The sequence below is a fragment of the Pseudopipra pipra genome, chromosome 8, assembly GCF_036250125.1.
Source record: "Pseudopipra pipra isolate bDixPip1 chromosome 8, bDixPip1.hap1, whole genome shotgun sequence".
Lineage (NCBI taxonomy): Eukaryota > Metazoa > Chordata > Aves > Passeriformes > Pipridae > Pseudopipra > Pseudopipra pipra.
The window spans coordinates 25,107,288-25,126,661 of NC_087556.1; the positions used below are offsets into that span (position 1 = coordinate 25,107,288).

Consider the following 19,374-nt stretch of genomic DNA (forward strand, 5'->3'; position numbering starts at 1 on the left):
AATGGACTGGTGGCATCATTAACAATCAGTTGCTCAACTTTGTACCCCAATGTAAAGCTACAGCTTTACTAGATTTTAACTGTTTGATTTGCAGTTTGCCATTATGACTGTCTGCCTTGGGGCAATCTGTATGAGGAAACTTCAGGAAAAACAGTCCAGTCATTTCTTAAAAGAGCACTGCAGAATGAGTACTTCTTGTGGCAGCTGAAGTTACAAAAACAGGTTCCTTGGGACTGTCTCATGTGTGGTTTCCCTGGTGTTGTATGACTTTCTTCCTTCCCCTTAATGGAGGCACTGATCTGGGCTTCCCTCCTCTATCAGTGCATTCAATTTCTAAAAATGTGCCAGACTGGAACAGCTCAGGGTCCTTCACCCTTCTGAATTGGCCCAAGTCAATTGGGGTGATGGGACAGAAGCTGACAAATGCTGAGACACACAGTATAATCACATCAGAGTAAAATACCACTTTCCCAGGAAAAACAAACAAACAAACAAAAAAACACCCCAAGCTGAAAGGAGACACACTTACTGCCAGATACACAACGTAAAAGTCCACATCAACTTTACAGATCATATCTGCAATAAGATCTGCAGGGACATGAAAGTGGCAGGGAGAGGCAGATAGCTTCTATCAGGGGTGTGACTTGTGCTTGCTCAGGTTTGGGCAAGACAGGAGTGGTTTATATTTACTTTGTACTTGGATGCCTGCAAGAAAACCACCACTAGAATCTTTGAGGGTGCTACTGGGTCTTTGGGAGAGTGGAGTGCAAAAAGTGCTGTTTTCCTGAAATTGTAGCACTTTTGTGCTGCAAACCACATGGGGAAGAAAGCTCCTGGTGCCTAGACAAGGAGTAAAGGAGAGCCTGCTTGAATCAGAAGGGGCAGTGAGCAGTGCCAGGTCAGTTAGCCAAGGGGATTATACTGAAACTTTTTGCCAGATGTTGACAAGGACATTTGAGTTAGGAAAGATAAAGGGAACAAAATAGAGAGGAAGGGTGTTTGACACAATCGGTGGTGCAGAGATGAACCATGAGACTGTGAATGAAATGAAGGCCCTGAGAAATGAGTCAGAGGAGAGAGCGGAGAGCAGAAATAGATGAAAGAATTTAGGGGGAAAGCCTCTGTGCCTGGCAAGGCATATTGCTGGGAATGAAACTCAAGATCCCTGGTTCAGCATTTCCCTGCTGCCAGCAAGCATCCACAAAAATGTTGTTGTAATGCGAGGGCTCCTTGAGGATGGTAATCAATTATTATAACTATTCTTTTATCTTTGTGGCTGAACTTTTGTTTGCTCACTAGCCTGGAGGTTTGGGGCAGGAGGACTGGGAACTGCGCTGAAAGATGGCAATAAAGAACGAAGCGCTGCACTGACAGGAAGTTTCAAAATTCAGGTTGCCCATGGGATCTGAACTCGCTCCCTTCCCATTTAGAGGTAAGTATAAAGATACAAATCTTTGCCACAGGATCGGCTTACTCCCAAAGTAAACCAAACTGCATTTCTTTGACAAACAGATTTTCAGTACTTTGTCTCATAATTCTCCATGTGGCTCCATGCCTCGCTGGCTGCTCATTGATGAATTCTCATTCTGAAGAATGAATTAGCAACTCTTTCTATTTATGCTGTTCATCACTGGAATACGCAAGTATGCACAGATCCACAACAGTAACAGCTTTTAGTCATGTAGCCAATTTTTAACTTTTTCATTTATTACACTGAAAGTAAAGCTTCATTTCCCAGGTAGCTTGTGTAAAGTGCATACCCTCATGGGTATAAATTTACAATCCAAAGATCTGACAACAAGAATACTAAGAACTAATTTATCTGGATTTCTGTTTTTATGAAGTCATCTAAGAAGTCATAACAGGGAATAGGATTCCGTGAGAAATACGACACAAATAAAAATAGGGAGACCATCACTGCCTCATAGGACCTGGAGAGCAAGATGACAAGACAGGCAAACTAATATGCATGGAAAGAGAGGCAGAAAAAGATAAAGCTATTAGTTCTAATCCAAGAGCTAATTTTTCTAAGTCTCACTCCAGCTTCTATCCATTCACTCTCTTCCACACAGCCACAGAGTTCTTTTAATGACTAGGATTAACAAAAATTGATGCTTATGCCCTGCACAGGAAGCTGTATTATCCCCAACTTACAAAAGAGGGAAACTGAGGCATGAAGCAACCTCATTTCTTCTCTCATCTAAGCAGAGGGCGGGGACTGAAGGCAGAGCTGTTCCTTTGTTTCCTCACCAGGAAAGCAATTACCTTGCATTTTGCTAGAACAGAATGTTGAGATTCTTTGGTAATTTTTGTTCCCAGGTGCTGCATTTCTTTGGAAACTCACCTTTTTAAGATACCATAAAAATGCTGACTGCTTTTAAAAACTCCATTTTACTTACCTGCCTTTTACTGCATTAACTGTTTCTATGGAAACTGGAACTGGTCATGAAGCAGTCCTACCACATGAATTCTCACTTGCCAGTTTTACATTAAAGTGCCACCTTCAAAGTCCTTTAATAAACCACTAATAATTGTGTTGCTTAATGAGTTTTCCAATTAAACAAAAGAAGAAAGCATGCTTTCACTGAATGTTCTGCACAATATTTTGTAGGTGTGGTCTAAGAATTTTAACAGTGTGCATGATATGACTCTCTTGGTTAAGGATATGATCTTTAAACAGAGAGACAGTTTATTAGCAGTAAAAGCCCTAGTGTGTGTAGTTAGACTTACATAAAGGTGACTTATACCAATATGGGTATGTCTAGACTGCTGTCACAGAAGCACACTGTAGAGATACTGAGATACTACAGTGAGCTCTGTGCTCCTACAGCTTGCTGGGGTACCTCTGTGCAGGCATATGCATGTGGTATTCCCTGTAGGTACGAGAGGGAATGCTCTCAACCAGATTAAGTGTGAGTCTGTGTTGGGTGGCTACTGTGGAAAAAATAAAGCATGCAAGCTTAAGACACAACCATTTCATACAGTTATTCAGAATTAGAATCCATGTAGCTCAAGTCTAGGCTCCTCCATCACCTTTACCTTAACCTTTCACTCTCGTAAAAACTCTAAGATCCCCTGTGTTCATTTTACTTTCTTTCCTGAGTCAACTCAAGTGAGAAAAATCCCTTTTTCCTGTTCTTGGGGAGCAATTGCCAACAGAACACACCCTCCATCACAAGAGTAGAGCATTGCCAGCAAGGATCAACTTAAAAACTTCCAAGGACAGGTTCTATCCAGAGTAACCTATCTGTGTTTCCTGAGATAAGTTCCTCTCACCTCATCTCCAAGGCTTTGCAGTTGATCAGTGCTTTTAAATTGCAACAGGGGCAGGACTGATGCAAACACAACTGTCTGCTCTCTCTACCTCCAAGCATAGAAAATCAGTGGACAGGGATTTTAGGCAAACTTTTACACAAAGAAATACATCTAAAACACAGGAAGTGCATCCTCAAAGTCAGAGGCAACAGAAATTGCATGTGTGACTATACAAACTGCAAACCACACAGATAAAATCCTATTTTGGTATGAATTCATTTTAAAAAGATTCTAAAGAGCAACATGATCTCCAAACTTTCTTTTCCTCCCAAAACTCATCCAGCCCACACACTTGGCTGACACCCCCAGGAGAACCAGGGTCTTTCTTCTAACTTAAGAGAGAAGATCACCTTTCCTACTGAGCTAGAAGCATTCCTTTAACCCTTTCCCAGCAAAACAAGCCTCTGCTAATACAGAACTTTTCAAGAAAATGGCCAGGCCACTCTTTTAAATTAGATGCCATGCTCTTCCACATGGTCCAAAACATCACATGCTTTCCTTTAAAGTATTGTCAAGCTCATGCCAAATAGGCAACTTACCCATATGTACTGCTTGATTATGGAAAACTCCTGAAGTGAGTTTGAATTTAGGAATTAATATTCCAAGCTACTTCTTCCATAGATAGCCCTTGGTTTTAAGCATCACTTCAAACTGATCAGTAGTCAGAGCAGGAATTTAAAAAGCAAATCTCCCCAGTGGCCAACCAGACCTTCTCAGAGGTATTAATTAAAGTTGCAACTTCCCTCAATACCAGTGCACTCAGAAGCTGCCTTCTTTTCCTGATTTACAGAAATATTTATGGGGGTAGAGGATGGGGAACAAACACTCTACAATTCTTCCTTAACCCTCTTCTATTTCCTTCTGCACAGCTACATCCTTCAGGACCTGTTCAGGGCCCATATTAAGATCTGACTAGAAGGTACCCAACTCAAAACAGAGCAGTAATGTAAGGAGCAGGGCAGCCCGCAGGGAAACCAACTATCAAGTCCTGCACCAAGTAGGGAATTTACAGCAAATGAATGATTCATACATAGTTTTCTACTATGAACAAATTTACCACCTCTTTAAGGCCAGAGTTTTCCACAGGCCTCTGAATGCAAATGCCAAATATTTTGTCATGCCTTTTTCTTAGCCTATATGTCTCTACAGCCAGGGCTTGGAATGAGGCATATAATATAACAAACCAGAGACCTGGCACACATGGGGCTCCTCACTGCCTTTCCTCATGCATATGGTTTATTTTTCCCAGCTATGTCAATCCTTATAGGGCTTTACCACTACATCTGCCTCCTGGGAGTCTGCTATTGCAACTCTTACAGGGAAGGTGCAGAAGAAAAAAGGATACATTTAATCTTCTCTACTCTTTTCAAGCTAAAGGTCTCACTTCTACACCATTAATTAAACAGATTAATTAAACAGACAAGCCCCTGCAGCAGCAAGCCCTCTCCAAGGATAAATACCGAACAGCTCCATTTTTTGAACTGTTTCACATAACGGAGCTGTGATTATTCCAGATGAAACATCTTGCATGGTAACCTTCTTTAGGCCAATGTTTACGTCTATGTCTTGTGTTCCTCGGCAAGCGCAGCTATGGGCAGCATTTTACCCCAAAGGTGACAAAGAATAAAAGACAAAAGGCAACAGTGCTCTTTAGCAGTGACTTTTCTTTACAGCCCACCGGATGTAAATATGAGGATGGCCAATGTCTCACCTTACTCCAAGGAAAGAGCCCAGTTTCTTTTCCAGTTCCCCTGCTGTATTAGAATGGCCAGAATCAGTCTGATACAGCTCTCACTAGGAATAGCAAGGAAGTCAACAAGAATATTAAAACAAGTATTTAAACAACTTCTCTGAAGCTGGACAAAACCAGCATTTGGAGAATCAGAAGGCTCTTTTTTATCCCCTATCTAGATCATATCAGCTAATAAAAGCTTTTTGGAGTCACCCAACGTCTCCTTCTTCTCTCCTCCTGAATGGACCAGAATGAATGTATCCTGTCTTTTCTCTTTAAAATGCCATATAATATCCTTCCATAGTGCTGACAACATCACTGTTACTCTCCAGCAGTTCCAAGACACGGTGCATCACCACTTCAGCCAGGGAGGGGTTGTAGCTTTGCCGAACACAATTTAGGACATGAAGGAAATGGCAGCCTTTTTCAGCATCTGCAGGGAAAAAAGGGAAAATTCAGCCAGGCATGGAGGAAAGACTTCGATCTGCCTCTTTTGAACTATTATAATCCAGATCAGTCATGAAAAAACAGCTGCTAGAGAGAAAGAACACCCTAGATACTAAAGCAGAAGTGTGTGTATTCAGAGGGAAGAGATCCAGCCTGTGCCTACAGTTCTTCAATTATCAGCTGTCTCCACTGACTTTTCTGGGAAGTGTCAGGGCTGCAGCAGCAGTAATGAGGGTTAAAGTCTCAGTCTTGTCAACTGTAACATATAAGAGTCATTCAGTAGACTTGACAATGAGGTCAATAACGTAAGAGTACCAAGCTATCCAGTTTATGCAGCTTCACAAGGACTCAAAAGAGAATAATTTTGTTCATACCCAACTTCAAAACTCTTTAGCACAGCAGGGAGGTGGGAGGTATGCGGGTAGGACCTGTAACCACTTGCCCAACGCTGGCATCTTGTGGAAAAACTGCTGCAGTGCAACTTCCATTCACCTCAGTGCGATCCGTCCCTGCCCTTCAGGCTACTCAGACAATTACTGAAGTAGAACGTCTCAGACCTTCAGTATCAAATTTTATCTCCTTTTAAGAGGAATTAGCCGTGAAATGTACAAGAGAACAGATATTTTAAATTAACACCCTTTCCTATGGGGCAAGCACAGAGGTCCCCAAAGGCTGCACAAAGCTACTGTGTACCATGTGGAGCTGTGATTTGAAGCTGTCATTCGAAGCTGTTCCAGTCAACATTTCCTCCCACAGACCCTGTAACACGCTAATCATCCGTGCTGCAGGCTCCCAGTCTCTCCAAGTGCTGAACTCCACAACACATTTCTCCTCGGTGGCTAACAATGGAAAACAAACATAAACGAGACACACCAACACAAATTATTTTCCTTCTCCTCAGCCCTCAGCTCACGTGATGCAAGGCAAGTTTGATAAGGGTACTGAGAAATTGCTATGGGCTAGGGAGGTCCCTATATTTTGTTGTTGCGGCCTTTGTTTTTTTTTTTTAGTTATTCTCTACTCTAGAATCTGCTGAGCCCCAGAACTGCCTTAGAAGCTGCTGAAAAAAGTCACTCGTAGATAGTGGTAAATAAACTGTTCAGCCTAATTCCTATTAGATTGTGGATCAGGCAGAAATACTTCTTTAGAAGTCAGTGATCCAGCATGATAAAAGGCCTTTGTGGCTGACAGCCAAAATGTGTCCACCACCCTAGGAGAGGTAAGTACAGAGAACAGAACAATGCCTCTAGCTGGTCATGGTGACTGTTGTTGCAAACAAGGTGGGTAACCACCTTACATTTGTCATAGGTTTGTCATAAGGTCGAAGTGCCCATCCCTGATCTACAGTAACTTAAGTTTCAATGAATTAATTAGTGACTCAAGTGTTACCCAACAGTGCAATACATACTTTCCTCCTAGATGGCACTTAGGGGTAGCTGCAGGTGTTTACAGTCATTAAGTAACTCAGAAACACTCCTAGTCTGCAGCCCAGCTTTGAGGGAATACACTCCTTACAGTGGAGTCGTGCTGTCCCTCTTTCACAGACATCTCGGGTTCCAACTTTTGTCCAACAGCTGAGGTAAGCCAGGATGCCATTAACTGTTGTGCCTGACAACCAACATCAGGGGGTGCAGAGTTACAGAAAACTATCATTTGCCCACTGTGCACATCTCACACAGGGTACATGCTGAACATATTAAATTTAATTTCGAGTGGTTCTGGTTTTTTGTCCTCTCTACTATCAGCCTGATCTAAGCCTAAAACCATGGCAAATTTATAAAAAAAAAAAAAATCCATTTTGCAGTTCAATCTGGAGTCAAAATGCACTGTCTGCTGTCTGGCTATCTTAAGCTTCTAGATGGACCCACAGTGGCCTCATGTGAGGGCATTTAAGATCAGGCTGTTAGGGATTATAAGTGGAGCCAAGAACTAGGATTGTCATGTAGGCACATTATGGATCAGGGTTTGTGGAGCTCTCAGTAGGCACACTTCAGATTTTTTTTTATTATTTGTACAGTAGTTCCATACAGCTGGGTTGGGCCTGAGAACGTGTCACAACTAAAGCAATGGAGTGAGGCGTTGCCTGGAAAACTGGCAGAGAAGTAACTCATCGGAGAGAAGAGTTTGGTTTATCATAAATCAGCCTTCTTGTCATGGAAGATTACTACTGCTCTTGAAGGAAAACAGGTAGGAACTTCTTGCAACAAGCAAAAGCCCCTGAGGTATATGCAGGTGTCCTTATTTTCTCCCTGGGAGCCCAGCTGGGATTGCCCTCCTTGCCAGCAGAGGGGGGCCGGCAGCCACACTGAGCTCCACGCTCCTGCATCATTCAGAGACAACAAACACCCGCAGTGCCCTGCTGGTTTCGACTGAAACTTCTTGACTTTTCTTCTATCACCAGTGACCAGGTCATTGAAAGGGTCCTTCTGAAAACCAGCAAAGGGACACTGACCTGGAAATTGTTCTCTTTACAGCAGGAAACTAAGTAGGGGGAAAACTTCAAGGAGAACAAGAGGCTCACTTAAGCAGTTGCTAATTTTAACCTGCTTAGTATGGAAAACATGGCTTTGAGGACTCAGGACTCTTCAAAGTCTTTTCTGTGACTGATCTAGAAATTCCTCTCTTTTGTTGACTCCTCCTGACTGAAAGAACTTCCCAACCTCTCATGGATCACAGAGTACTTTACCAGTGTGACAATGCACAAGAGGAGAGCACCCAGTGCCCTGTGCCAACTGTATACTGAATCTGGCCTTGATAGTGGCACAGATATATTAAAAAAAAAAAAAACAAAAACAAAACAGGTTACCAGGAGAACTAGATGATGTATAAAATGGGCAGAGGAATAATTTGACTCTCAATGATGTTTGTATTTGTTAATTGGATAAAAGATAATAAAACAATGTGATATGGTAATTTGTTGCATTGAAACAGCCTAAGGCAAATGAGCCCATCTTAACCTGCATGCCCAGTAATCTCAACTCCCTCCATCCCCCTAGGATACAAAGACCTTTCACCTCCACTCCAAACTTTGTATACAATTGTACCATTTTTTAAGATAGCCAGCTGAAAACTCCAATATAATACTGCTTCACTTAGCCTTTTTTCACAGCAGGATAACCATCGTACACCAGGTCCTACAAGCACTATTATGTTAGTATAAGGATATGAGCAATTTAAGATTATATGCCTTATGTTCTACTCAGTCATTATTCTGTACTAAAGCACATTCTGTCCCACAAATAGCTGCACTCCAGCAGCAAGTGATCCCTGCTGACACATTCTGCCCAATGAATTGAAAGACACTGTAGCAATGTACCTGTGTAATTAGCAGACATTCTAGTCAAGCACAAGTTATCACTATGGCAATAAGACACAATAGGCTTGAGGGACAGGGATAACTCAGAAGCCACTTGAGTACATTATCTGAAAATAAGTGGACTTTGTTTGACTGAAAGCTCTACCTGCAAAGAACAACGACCTGAGCTCTACCTGAGTTTAAAATCTGCAGAGAACATCCTACTGACTTAAACAAGTTTTATTGTTGACTTAATGGAGGCGGGGACTTACCCTTTCTGCATGGTCACTTTTGTGTCAACTCCCCTGAAGAAACTGAACCAGCAAGATTTGCCACTTCTGCAGAGTGCAATGCAACAGCTGCTAAGTGGTGACCTAACTTCATTACATTTGGTTCCTCCCAAAATCTAAGTATTCTCAAAAGATACAGATTAAAGATAAAGACTGCTTATTTCAGATCTGAGAGGTTTGCTTCCTGCTGGGCACACAGGCTCTTCCTCTCCCCACACTCACAGGAAGCTGCTCCTGCACTCCAGCTTTCAGCTGTACTGATGGTCTACACCAGCAACAGCTCCAAGTCCAGAGGTAAGGACAAACAGCATACCTAACCCAGCAGCAGGAGGAGATACTGTCATCAGTATATCAGCACCAGCTCCTCAGAGCCCTGATCACTGATACTTACGCCTGGGTTTTCGACAGTCTTCTTTTATCACATCAAGGGTCACTTTAAGCAGTTCCTTATCATGGTCAGTCACCTGGAGAAAAAAGAAGAGACTGGTGATTTATAGCAGCCTATTTCACAGTACATGGCCTGGCTGTTGAAAAGCAATCCGAGGACATGATGTATTCTAAGCTAACACTGTCATAACTACAGTCTGCATTATACACTGCCTATAAGACAAATAATAAACATCAAATCTTCAGTTATTATTTGATTACTATTAGCAGCATCCATAAGTTAGGTGAAGAATGTGATACAACAGAATCCAACCCAAAGGAGGCTGGCTGACTCAGTAGGACACCAAGCTTTAACATGCTTCAATAAGAACTGTCCCAGGTCCCAGGTTTCAGTGAGCTCAGGTGCATCAGTGCAGTTTGGCAAGCCAGTGAACTTGGAACAACAACTTGGTGGGTTATACAAAGGTAAAACCAACAGTGCTGCAGATAAGAGTAAATGGAGAGCACTTGGATGTCCAGCTTCTCTTTCTGAAACATTTCTACTTTTTCTGCAATATTTCTACTGTTCCTACTGACTATGAAAGTCATACCCCTGAACTTGTTTACAACCACAGCTCAGTTCCTTACGTGGTATAAGTCCTTGGAGCTACTAGGTTTCTGGAAAACCACTCCTTTTTCTTGTAGCATCTTTATTGCTTCCTTAAAAACATTGTGAATCCTTTTGGAACTGGAGTTACCTTTTGACTTCACCTGGATGGGAAGAAAGAAATGAAGCAGATGGTGAGAGATCTCAGCTCAACTAAAGTTACAGCAAAAGCTCCAGATGCTTTCAAGAGAAAGAGGACTTCAGGTCCTCTTTAATGTGAATTTTGTTACATATTTTTCTTCATTTAGTAATTCACAAGTCATATCTGTTATGTATGAACTAACCAATATCCATGAGCTTTAAACAAAACCCGAACACCAGAAGCTTGTCCATTTTTAAGGAATCACAACCTCTAAACTTCTTTCTTTGTATTTAGCAGCTATTTGATTATGTACTAAGAACTCCTTCTTGGAATATGCCTGTGATGCTTGCAGAGCATTTGACTATTTATCTAATCAAGCTTTTTTCAAATTCAGAGTTATCCTTGTAACAAGGGTAGAAAGGTAGGAAGATCAGTGTTTCGTAAGGTGATATTCAGGAGGAATCTAAGTGCTGAGGACTAGATTCCCATCTTCCAGTTTCAATCAGGGAATGGAGAAAACTGAAAAAACCAGTATTTTTTCCTTGTCCCCTTTGTTTCCAAATTTGTACAAACATTCTGGCCATGATCTCAGTAGCTTCTCCACAGCCTAGTGAAGTGAAAGGATAAAGAGCATGCAAGAAATTAAGACAGGTATATGAGATAAGAGAACAAAGGATTCAAGTTTTGAGGAGAGGTGGGAAATGAGCTCTTGACAATGTGCCTGGATGTCCATAACTGAGGAGGTTATTTAGAACACAGGGTTCTGTGTTTGGGATGCATCTAACAGAATAGGAAGGAAGCAGAGGGGAAAAAAAGGGAAAAGCAGGGTTTGCTTGAAAGTAGGGCAGAGCTTTGACACTGGAATGACAGCTAAGGAAGAAGAAGGAAATAAAGAATCAGTTGTGGAGAGGGAAAAGTATAGGTAGATGATTTACTCTTCTCCATCTCCATCTGTCCTGCTCTATCCTTCAGCCTCCCATTTATCTACACAGACTGCTTCAGTTCCCCAGTTGTTGTTTTCTCATCTGTTGGGAGCACGCTGTGCTCTCTGTGGTTTTCTTTGAGAAGAGAGTTAAACTGCTTCCCACAAGCCAACGTGAGATAACTAGAACCACACCAGAGCAACCAAAGCAAGATTTGCCAAGCCATTTCTTCAACTATCACTGTAACTGCTCCCACCCTGTTCTGAACAAAAGTATCAGACTTCACATATCCTACTTCACTCACCAGAAGCACTCAGAAGCCTTGGAGTAAAACAGGCAACCACCACCACTAGAATGAATTCACATGAATATGCAAAATGGACACCAAAATGAGCAATGGAAGAACATCTTTTCACAAAACATTAATTCAATACATTTGCAATTCTCAAGTAACACTCCAACTGCCTCTAAGCCCAGAAGCTGATGTACCTAACTGGGAATAGTTCAGACATCTAAAAGGGATATTGGTGTTAGCATGCATCACAAGTTTCTCCATTCCCTTTGTCCAGCTAATCCTCAGTATTTCAGCAGGCCATAATCACATCTCTCTCTCTCTGTCCCACAACTGATAACTCTTTTTCCTCTCAAATCAGCAGTAAAAACTAATTGCCTAACAGTTCAAGATAATTAACATAGAAGAATGACTAATATTCTCAGTTCACTTTTCTCTGTTTCAGACTGAAGGTCTTTGTCTGTCCTCCTGTCTACCACAGCTATCAGTCTGGATAACAACAGGCTTCACTTCTAATTACAAACTTGACCATGCATCTGGACACCATTCCAGTTACAGCATTAATACCACTACCATATTCCTCTTCACAGTCCCTCTTCTGATGAACTGAAGAAACAAACATAAAATGTAGCAGGAAGGATTAGGTGAAGAGTGAACATTTTCTCATGGAAAAGCACATTCTTGTAGCCCTATGTAAAATGAAGACACTTTGCTTCTCATTCAAATGCAGTAGTAAATCCTCAAGAATGTAAGAAATTGCTAGCAAAGCAACCAACTCAAGACTCTGATCAATTTTTAATGTGAAAGCAAACATTTGGGGAGAAAAAAAAGATAAAAATATCTCCAAAGAAGCACAATAATTATTCAGTTTGGCTTAACACTGAGATCCTGTCAGAAAAGAGAGATAATTAAAAACAGACTCTGTGTGAACTGACACACAGCTCAGCCTGGATGGATACTGAAACAGAATCACTAAGAATGCAAGTCAAGGCAATGACAGAGAGAAGGCAGCGAGGCCTCATAATAAGTAAGCAGCTGCTACATATCAGCACCCTCTCATATGTGCTGCAGAGTCCATGCAAAGGGGCTCCATGGCAGAAGGACTGTTCCTGAAAAACAAATGAGGGCTCCTGCCCACTTTAGTATTATTATATTATGTATTCATATAATAATATATTACTGAGCTTTAATATTATCATAAAATGACAGGAAAAATTTGGGATTTTTTCCTAGTATGCTTTAGAATATGCTTCCTCCTCTACATTTGTCTTATCACTAAACTGAGCCCTCATTTCCTCTGGACTTGGATCCCACTCAGATTCAATGTACACCCCAATTTGTGATTTAGTCTACTAAGTAGATATCTGCAGGAGACTGAACATGAGGCTATACACAGAGAGAAGAAATTTAGAACTATGAAATCCTAAGTGATTTCACATCCCTGCTTACTCAGGGGTAATTCCTTCTGAGTCACAGCCTATTAGCCATCCCTTTATTTTTACAAAGCTTTCATCTCAGAAATGCAGATATTAGGTAGTTTAACTGCCAATCCAAAGCACCACCAAGATTTGAATCTGAATTTCGAATGTACCTCTCACAATGTTCACACCTCATTTTGCAAAGTGCCCCTTTTGGGAACGCCTTAGATTTCTTAGTGCACCATTTCAGGTTCTCTGAAATACTAACAACTCCCCCCCCACCCCAAATCAGGACCTCTTCAAATAAACTAGGCTGTACATCCAAACACAGGAGTGTTCAAAAATCAGTCATCACTTTTACAAAACACATGTTTTGTGTGTGTGTGTCTTGAGATAGAAGCAGCTATTAAACAATAATTTTGCCTTCCCTACTCTCACTCCCAAGACCAGCCAACAACTCTGTAGCAAAGCCAACAGAAGAATCTATGTATCCAGAATTAAGTTAGTATTTTAATCAATATATTCCATTGGATGGTTCTCACACAGCTTAGTGGGCTGATGCTGTACAACCAGTTATCCTCAGATCTTTAAAACAAGACAAACTCTCTGTACAATCAGTAGTAGGTCAAAGAAATGAAGTGGTACAGGAATTAGTCGGTCTGTTCAAAACACTGAAAGTATGTAACCTTTGACTCATAATGAATCACAACACACCCTGATGGTGTTAAAAGTTTCCTGGTATAACCACACACATGATTCCACTCCTGGAATCGCCCTTTGCAATTTGTCATCAGGTGTTTAATCCTTGGCTTAGGCAGGTGACAATTTTAGTAATAGTGATTCTGGACATGTCAGTCCTGAAGTCCTATAATAAGCTTTGCAATATACATATTTAAAGCAGCAGTGAAGCTTCCTCAAGAGGCAGAAAGACAAGCACATAGCATTAAGAACATATAATGCACTGTGTTACACCTACAGTGTACAGGGTATATACAGCAAGTGTGAACAACACTGTTCAACTCCCTGCTTTAAGTACTTGGCATTGCTGACCTTGAGATAATATTCAAATCAGGAGAAGTGCAAACAGCACAGTCTGGAAAGCACAACCCAAGTTATGTGTCCAAGTGCCATACACAAACTGGAACAGTAACACTAAAACAGCACATGCTACAGCTTATGCATGAAAGAATTGTATAAAAATGGCTAATCAAGAGGGGCCGGTTGCAAAAAAAGGAACCAAAGGCTTGTCCATTTGCCAAACAGAATTGCCTAAGTCCAGCAAGTACACTCTGGAGGTTCTCTAAGCACTAAATTACTTTTTCTGGTTTTGCTTGTAGTCTTCCTTCTGGTACCCACCCCTCCAGTCTCAAAAGTCATTTGTTTTAAGGGATAAGGAAAAGGCTATAGCTTAGGGATAGACAGGGCACTAGTTATGCAAAATAAAGCTCCACTGGCTTTAAAGATTGTAACAGATTTGTTAATTTTTAACCATTTTTAAAAACACCAAGCCTTTCAATTCTCTTACCCATCCTCTGTAGACTATAAAATTAAATTTTCCCTAGTATCTGTCTGAGAAAGGGACATGATTTGAGTTCTGCCATGTGCACCTGTTAAGAGGGAAATTTATTCTGAAAAGCCAGAAGACTGCACTGGTGGGGAGCCATTAAGACTGGAACTAGGTATTGTAGGACATGTATGGGATGTGAACAGGGCTCAGACACAGTAATGCTGAAAAGGAACAGAGAGATGCTTCCTACCTCAAGCTATCCCAGCTACCTCCTTCCATCTTCGCTCCCTGCTCCACTCCACTGCCAGTGACTCCACAGCAGCTCACCACCTCCCTGGAGAAAATATTCCATGGGGAGATACCCTCCCACTACGATGAACACTGTGCAAGTACTTTAAAAGCTGGGAAAGAGATGAAGGGACTGCACCACATCTACTAGGATCACAAGGAAAGGAAGAGAAAGGCAACAAATAGTTTAACAGTAACTGTGCTCTAGAACACTGGAATTGGGGTAAAAAAAATTAAAGTTATACATCCAAATAACTCATCCTTTCACATCCAGGTAAAGTGCAAGAAGTGAACAAGTTGCATATTGTCGTGTGGCCTAATTAGTTTGGTCCACCCATCTAGCTCCTGCCCTGCCAATTAGGCATGAAATAACATTGTTCCACATCAGCAACACCATTTATCCTTTTGGTTTGAGGGCAATGCCAAACAAAAGACTACAGAAGTGAAAAGAAAAGAAGAGGGACAGGAATCAGATCTATTACACTTATTTTCATGGATTGAACTGGGTACTTGACCCTTTGCCAGTTATGAGAAATGACACTTTCTAGAGACAGAGTAAAGGAACAACAAAGTGCATTTCCAGAGCATTACTAGGCACTCCTCTTAAGGCACTCAGGCCACTTGACAACTGCAGGTCCTTTCTTATGCAAAGACAGATAAGCCTCTTTGCAAGAAATTAATACCAAAGGGCAACAGAGAGAACCACAATTTCTAAATAAGCATCTGTGTGCCCAAATTCCTGGGACGTACATTCACGCCCTTGCATCGGAGTCAGGAACAACTATTAATTATTACAATAGCTCTTCATGAATGCTAACAACACTGATGCTATATTGCTGTTCTTGGTTTGGGTCTTTTCATGGTTTTTTCTTTTGGTTTTTTTTTTTGGTTGCTTGAGATTTTGTTTGGTTTGGATTTTGTTGGGTTTTTGTTTTTTTTTCTGACCCTTTGGATGTTTGTTCTGCACCAGTTCCTACTTTAAATGGCTTTGCAAGTTTTTTATCTTGATCTTTCTATAAATGCTGAAACTTCTAAGATGGAAGTTTCCAGTATTGGTCATAATGACCACTACTTCCTTTAATGTAAAGTGTTTGGGAACTTTTAGTTCTGTTCCAGCCAGTTTAGGAAGCACCCTATTCTATGTTGGATATTGTAGTATCAAACTTTTCTGTCAAAAATGAGAATAGCTCCTGCTAGTGTTAATATCCATATTTGCTTTAAAACAAACAAAAAATGCCTTAAATAAAAACAACAAAAAAACCAACTCAGCTATGAAGAAGCAGCTATCAGCAGAAGTTCAATGAGGCCAACAAGAATAGAGCTACTCTTAATTATTATTTGACCTCATCTCCAAAGGACTGGTTTTCGTGTTGCTTTGTTTCTTTTTTTAAGAATTAAACCAACACCAGAAATCAACATAACATAGCACTTAACATTACAGTGCACATCAAAACAAGGCAGTGAAAATGACTGCCGGGGATTTACTTCTCCACAGAAAACTGAAAAGTAAACAAGTGAGTCACAACACTCCAGTTTAAGTTTCAGCTGCCACTGCTATCTTGGTAAAAGATGTAACCATCAGTTTTGCAGAAATCTACCACACCAGCTGAGAATCTGGTTTGTAATTTATCCAACTAACGCAGAGTAATATAAAACCATTTTACAAAATGGTTTTTGTTCTATTTCCTATTCTGCAGTTGATTAAGAGCATACTAACTGATTGGAAAGTTTCTTAACAGTTTGGTTACATCTGTAAACTCATTTCTGTTTAATCCCATCTTCTGATGCTTTCGATCATGGCCTTTCACAACTCAGGATTTCCAACATGAGAAACATATAGCAGTGAGTACTGTTCATCCACTCATCATAATCCCCTTTTGAAAACTACATCTCTATTAATACATTGAGCTTCAAATGAGAAACAAGACAAAGACTTGTGCTCCCTTCTCCTGATCAAATTCAGGATCTGGAGAATCTGTTTGTCAAGGACCTTCAAGTGATCTCCTTTTCTGAGACTGGCACTATTTACAAATCTAAATTAGGTAGTGCCTGTTGCAGGCTGTAAGGTTGTTCAGCCCTAACACAAGATTATCCCTAATAACTGAATGTCCTTACATGGCTTTGTTCAGCCCGGTTTTATGCGTCTAAAGTGACAAGGTTTCCTCAAGCTCTGTAAATAATTCATGCATAAAGCTAAAGCACTTGTGGTTTTTGAATCCTAGACACCAGTCTCTTATCTGTTTATGCTTTAAAAAAGGACATGGTATTATTTCCCTCCACCCAAAACTTTGAGCAGGTATATTCACTCACCTCCTGACAGCTGGGATTGGGTAGATGCACATCCACCAGTGACACCAGAGTATCAATTGTTTCCAGCTCCTGCTGGTAAAAGGTCTGAATTTTGTTTTCTAATAGAAAGCCTTGCACTTTCTCATGCAGCATATGGATTGAGAAATTCTGACCCTCCAGGCCACTACAAGGATACACAGAATACGTCAAAAGGCAAGAAATGGGTTTTAGAACAATTACCTGGAGTCAGCCCACTAGACTGATTTCAAAGGTCAAAAGATTTTTATTGTTCTTAGAGAATTTTATTTTAAATTCTTAATTAAATCAAAATATTTTTATATGCATAAACATTCAATTGTTCCTCTTCAATCATTTGCTGTAACAGTTTTGTGATTTTAAGATCTGCAGTCTCTGAAACCACACTACATGCATCAGACCTCCCAACAAGCATTCAGCTACCCTTAACTGAATACAGAAATGGATGTTTGATTCAGTTTATTGAGGCCATGTATTTGTGATTTGATGATGACAAGGGCAGCAGAGCATTTCAATGGAATAGCTCCTTATCCTTACATATAAAATAAAATCAGGAAGGGACACTTCTCCATCCTCTCTGCTGACCTCAGCCCCAAATCTTGCTCAAAATCCTATTTTATCTCACTAGATGCAAGAGGTCTATACACAGTATTTTACTACCTTCCTAATATTCACTCTGGTTGATCACATTTCATTTCTCAGATATCTGGACAGGTGTCTCATCTGTATGGATCATCAATCATTTGGGAGAAAAGCAGGCTGCTACTGTATGTTTATGCAGAGTCTAAATCAGAGTTGGGCCCTGTTCTATCTTTCTCTACAGTTATTACAATAACAAAAAAAAATCATAAAATCCCACACTTTACCCCAAGATAAGTCTGGATACTGCATTTACCTCTGTCCTTCCTCAGGGCCTTGGAAAGGTTTATCATAAACTTCTCTATAGAGACAGGGGAGCTCCAGCATTCTTGAAATCTGAACATCATACAAAGGATCATCCACTTTATCTGGAGGAGCAAAAAGAACACACAGACTTGGCCAGGAGTGCTGTATCAATTTTTTTAAGCAAGCAAACCTGAGGCAGCACAACCTTCACAAGCTTCACAGCCAGTATTAAATTGGCAAATGTTGTTCACCATTGTTTTTACAAAAACAAAACCACAAAGGCTACTCCTTCTTTTACAGTTTACTAGGAGGTAAATGGTCTGTTGTGGTGCATTGCAGATTATGCTTTTGTCTGACAACTTATTTAACCAGAATTTATGATCTCCATTTTACCTTTCAACAGCCTTCATCCATTAAATGAAGTTAACACATAGCAAAGAGCTTTATTTGGGCCAAAGTGAGAGCAATTTAGAGACTATTTGATTGCATGGCTCTCTTTGGTGTTATTACCAGCACCTGAATGGGCTGTATATATTCATAAATCTTCTGTCTGGAAAAGAGGATTGAATTCCCTCGCAAATTTTAGCTAGAGCTGAAAAATCTAGACTTTTTATCTGAATTACAAGGGTTTTTAAAAGACAGGGTTCTCCCCACCAAAGAAATAATTCTAGTATTACCTCTGAAAGATTTCACTGGGGAAAACCAACTCTTACACAACAGCACAGATGCAGAACAGAGAAGAAGTTATGTAACTGGAAGCTCCCAGGGTGTAAACAGTAGACTGCAGAGCCCTGCTGTCCAAAGAGCTGTCAGATACAGAGGCAGCACCTGCATGCAGATCTGTGCCTGGGTGACTGAAGGTGACTGAGTCATCCTGCAGAGCCAGGGAGTTCAGGAGAACCCAGGCTTCAGTGGAACACTGCCCATGTGCTGCTGCCTGCCCTTGGAATTGATTGTACAGGCTGCAACAAACAGCAGACACTTCCCCAAAGCATAACTCCCCGGATGAAGTGGGACACAAGAGGTCACCAGCCCCTTTCCCATGGGCTTGGCTGGTCTGCTTCAACACAGAGCAAGTCACTCTCACAGATATCCAACCACAGTGTCTGCACAGCATTCTTGTAAGGATGTTAATCATCTTTTATAGTTTTTCCAGGAATGCCTTATTTACAGGCAATCTAATCCCACACATTAAGTAGTGTGTCTTCTAACCTTACACTGCTAAAATTGAAATAAAGATACACAGATGAAAATCTCTTTAGAAAAATGAGATGCCAGAAAATAAAGTGGAAAATATTCAATTAATTACATACAGCTTAGACAGTTTCACAGATTCAGACAACTGAGTTACATAAGTCCCTGGTTCATAACACTCACAGAAACTTGAAGCCTGAATTTCTCTTTGTTGCCTATAGGTTCGGATGTGACCTCTGACCCTGACAACATCCCCGATCTCCAGCTTGGTTTTCTGGCTCACTGTTTCTTGGAGTTTCTTCATCTGTTCAAACACAATAAGACTGCTGGGTGTGCTTGGACGACCTG

At 40.8% G+C, this 19,374-nt stretch overlaps 1 protein-coding gene across 3 annotated transcripts in view; it reads right to left on the minus strand.

Moving 5' to 3' along the window:
* Window positions 1-4,962: 4,962 nt before the first annotated feature.
* Window positions 4,963-19,374, minus strand: part of STN1 (STN1 subunit of CST complex) — a 42,177-nt gene continuing 27,765 nt past the window's right edge. For all 3 annotated transcript variants that reach the window (XM_064663237.1, XM_064663238.1, XM_064663239.1), the window contains exons 5-10: window positions 19,210-19,371; window positions 17,843-17,954; window positions 16,933-17,095; window positions 10,094-10,216; window positions 9,471-9,543; window positions 4,963-5,480 (exon numbers count right to left, since the gene is read on the minus strand). In XM_064663237.1, the coding sequence (XP_064519307.1) occupies window positions 5,323-5,480; window positions 9,471-9,543; window positions 10,094-10,216; window positions 16,933-17,095; window positions 17,843-17,954; window positions 19,210-19,371 (791 nt within the window). In that variant the 3' untranslated portion in view covers window positions 4,963-5,322. The remainder of the gene's footprint in view (window positions 5,481-9,470; window positions 9,544-10,093; window positions 10,217-16,932; window positions 17,096-17,842; window positions 17,955-19,209; window positions 19,372-19,374) is intronic.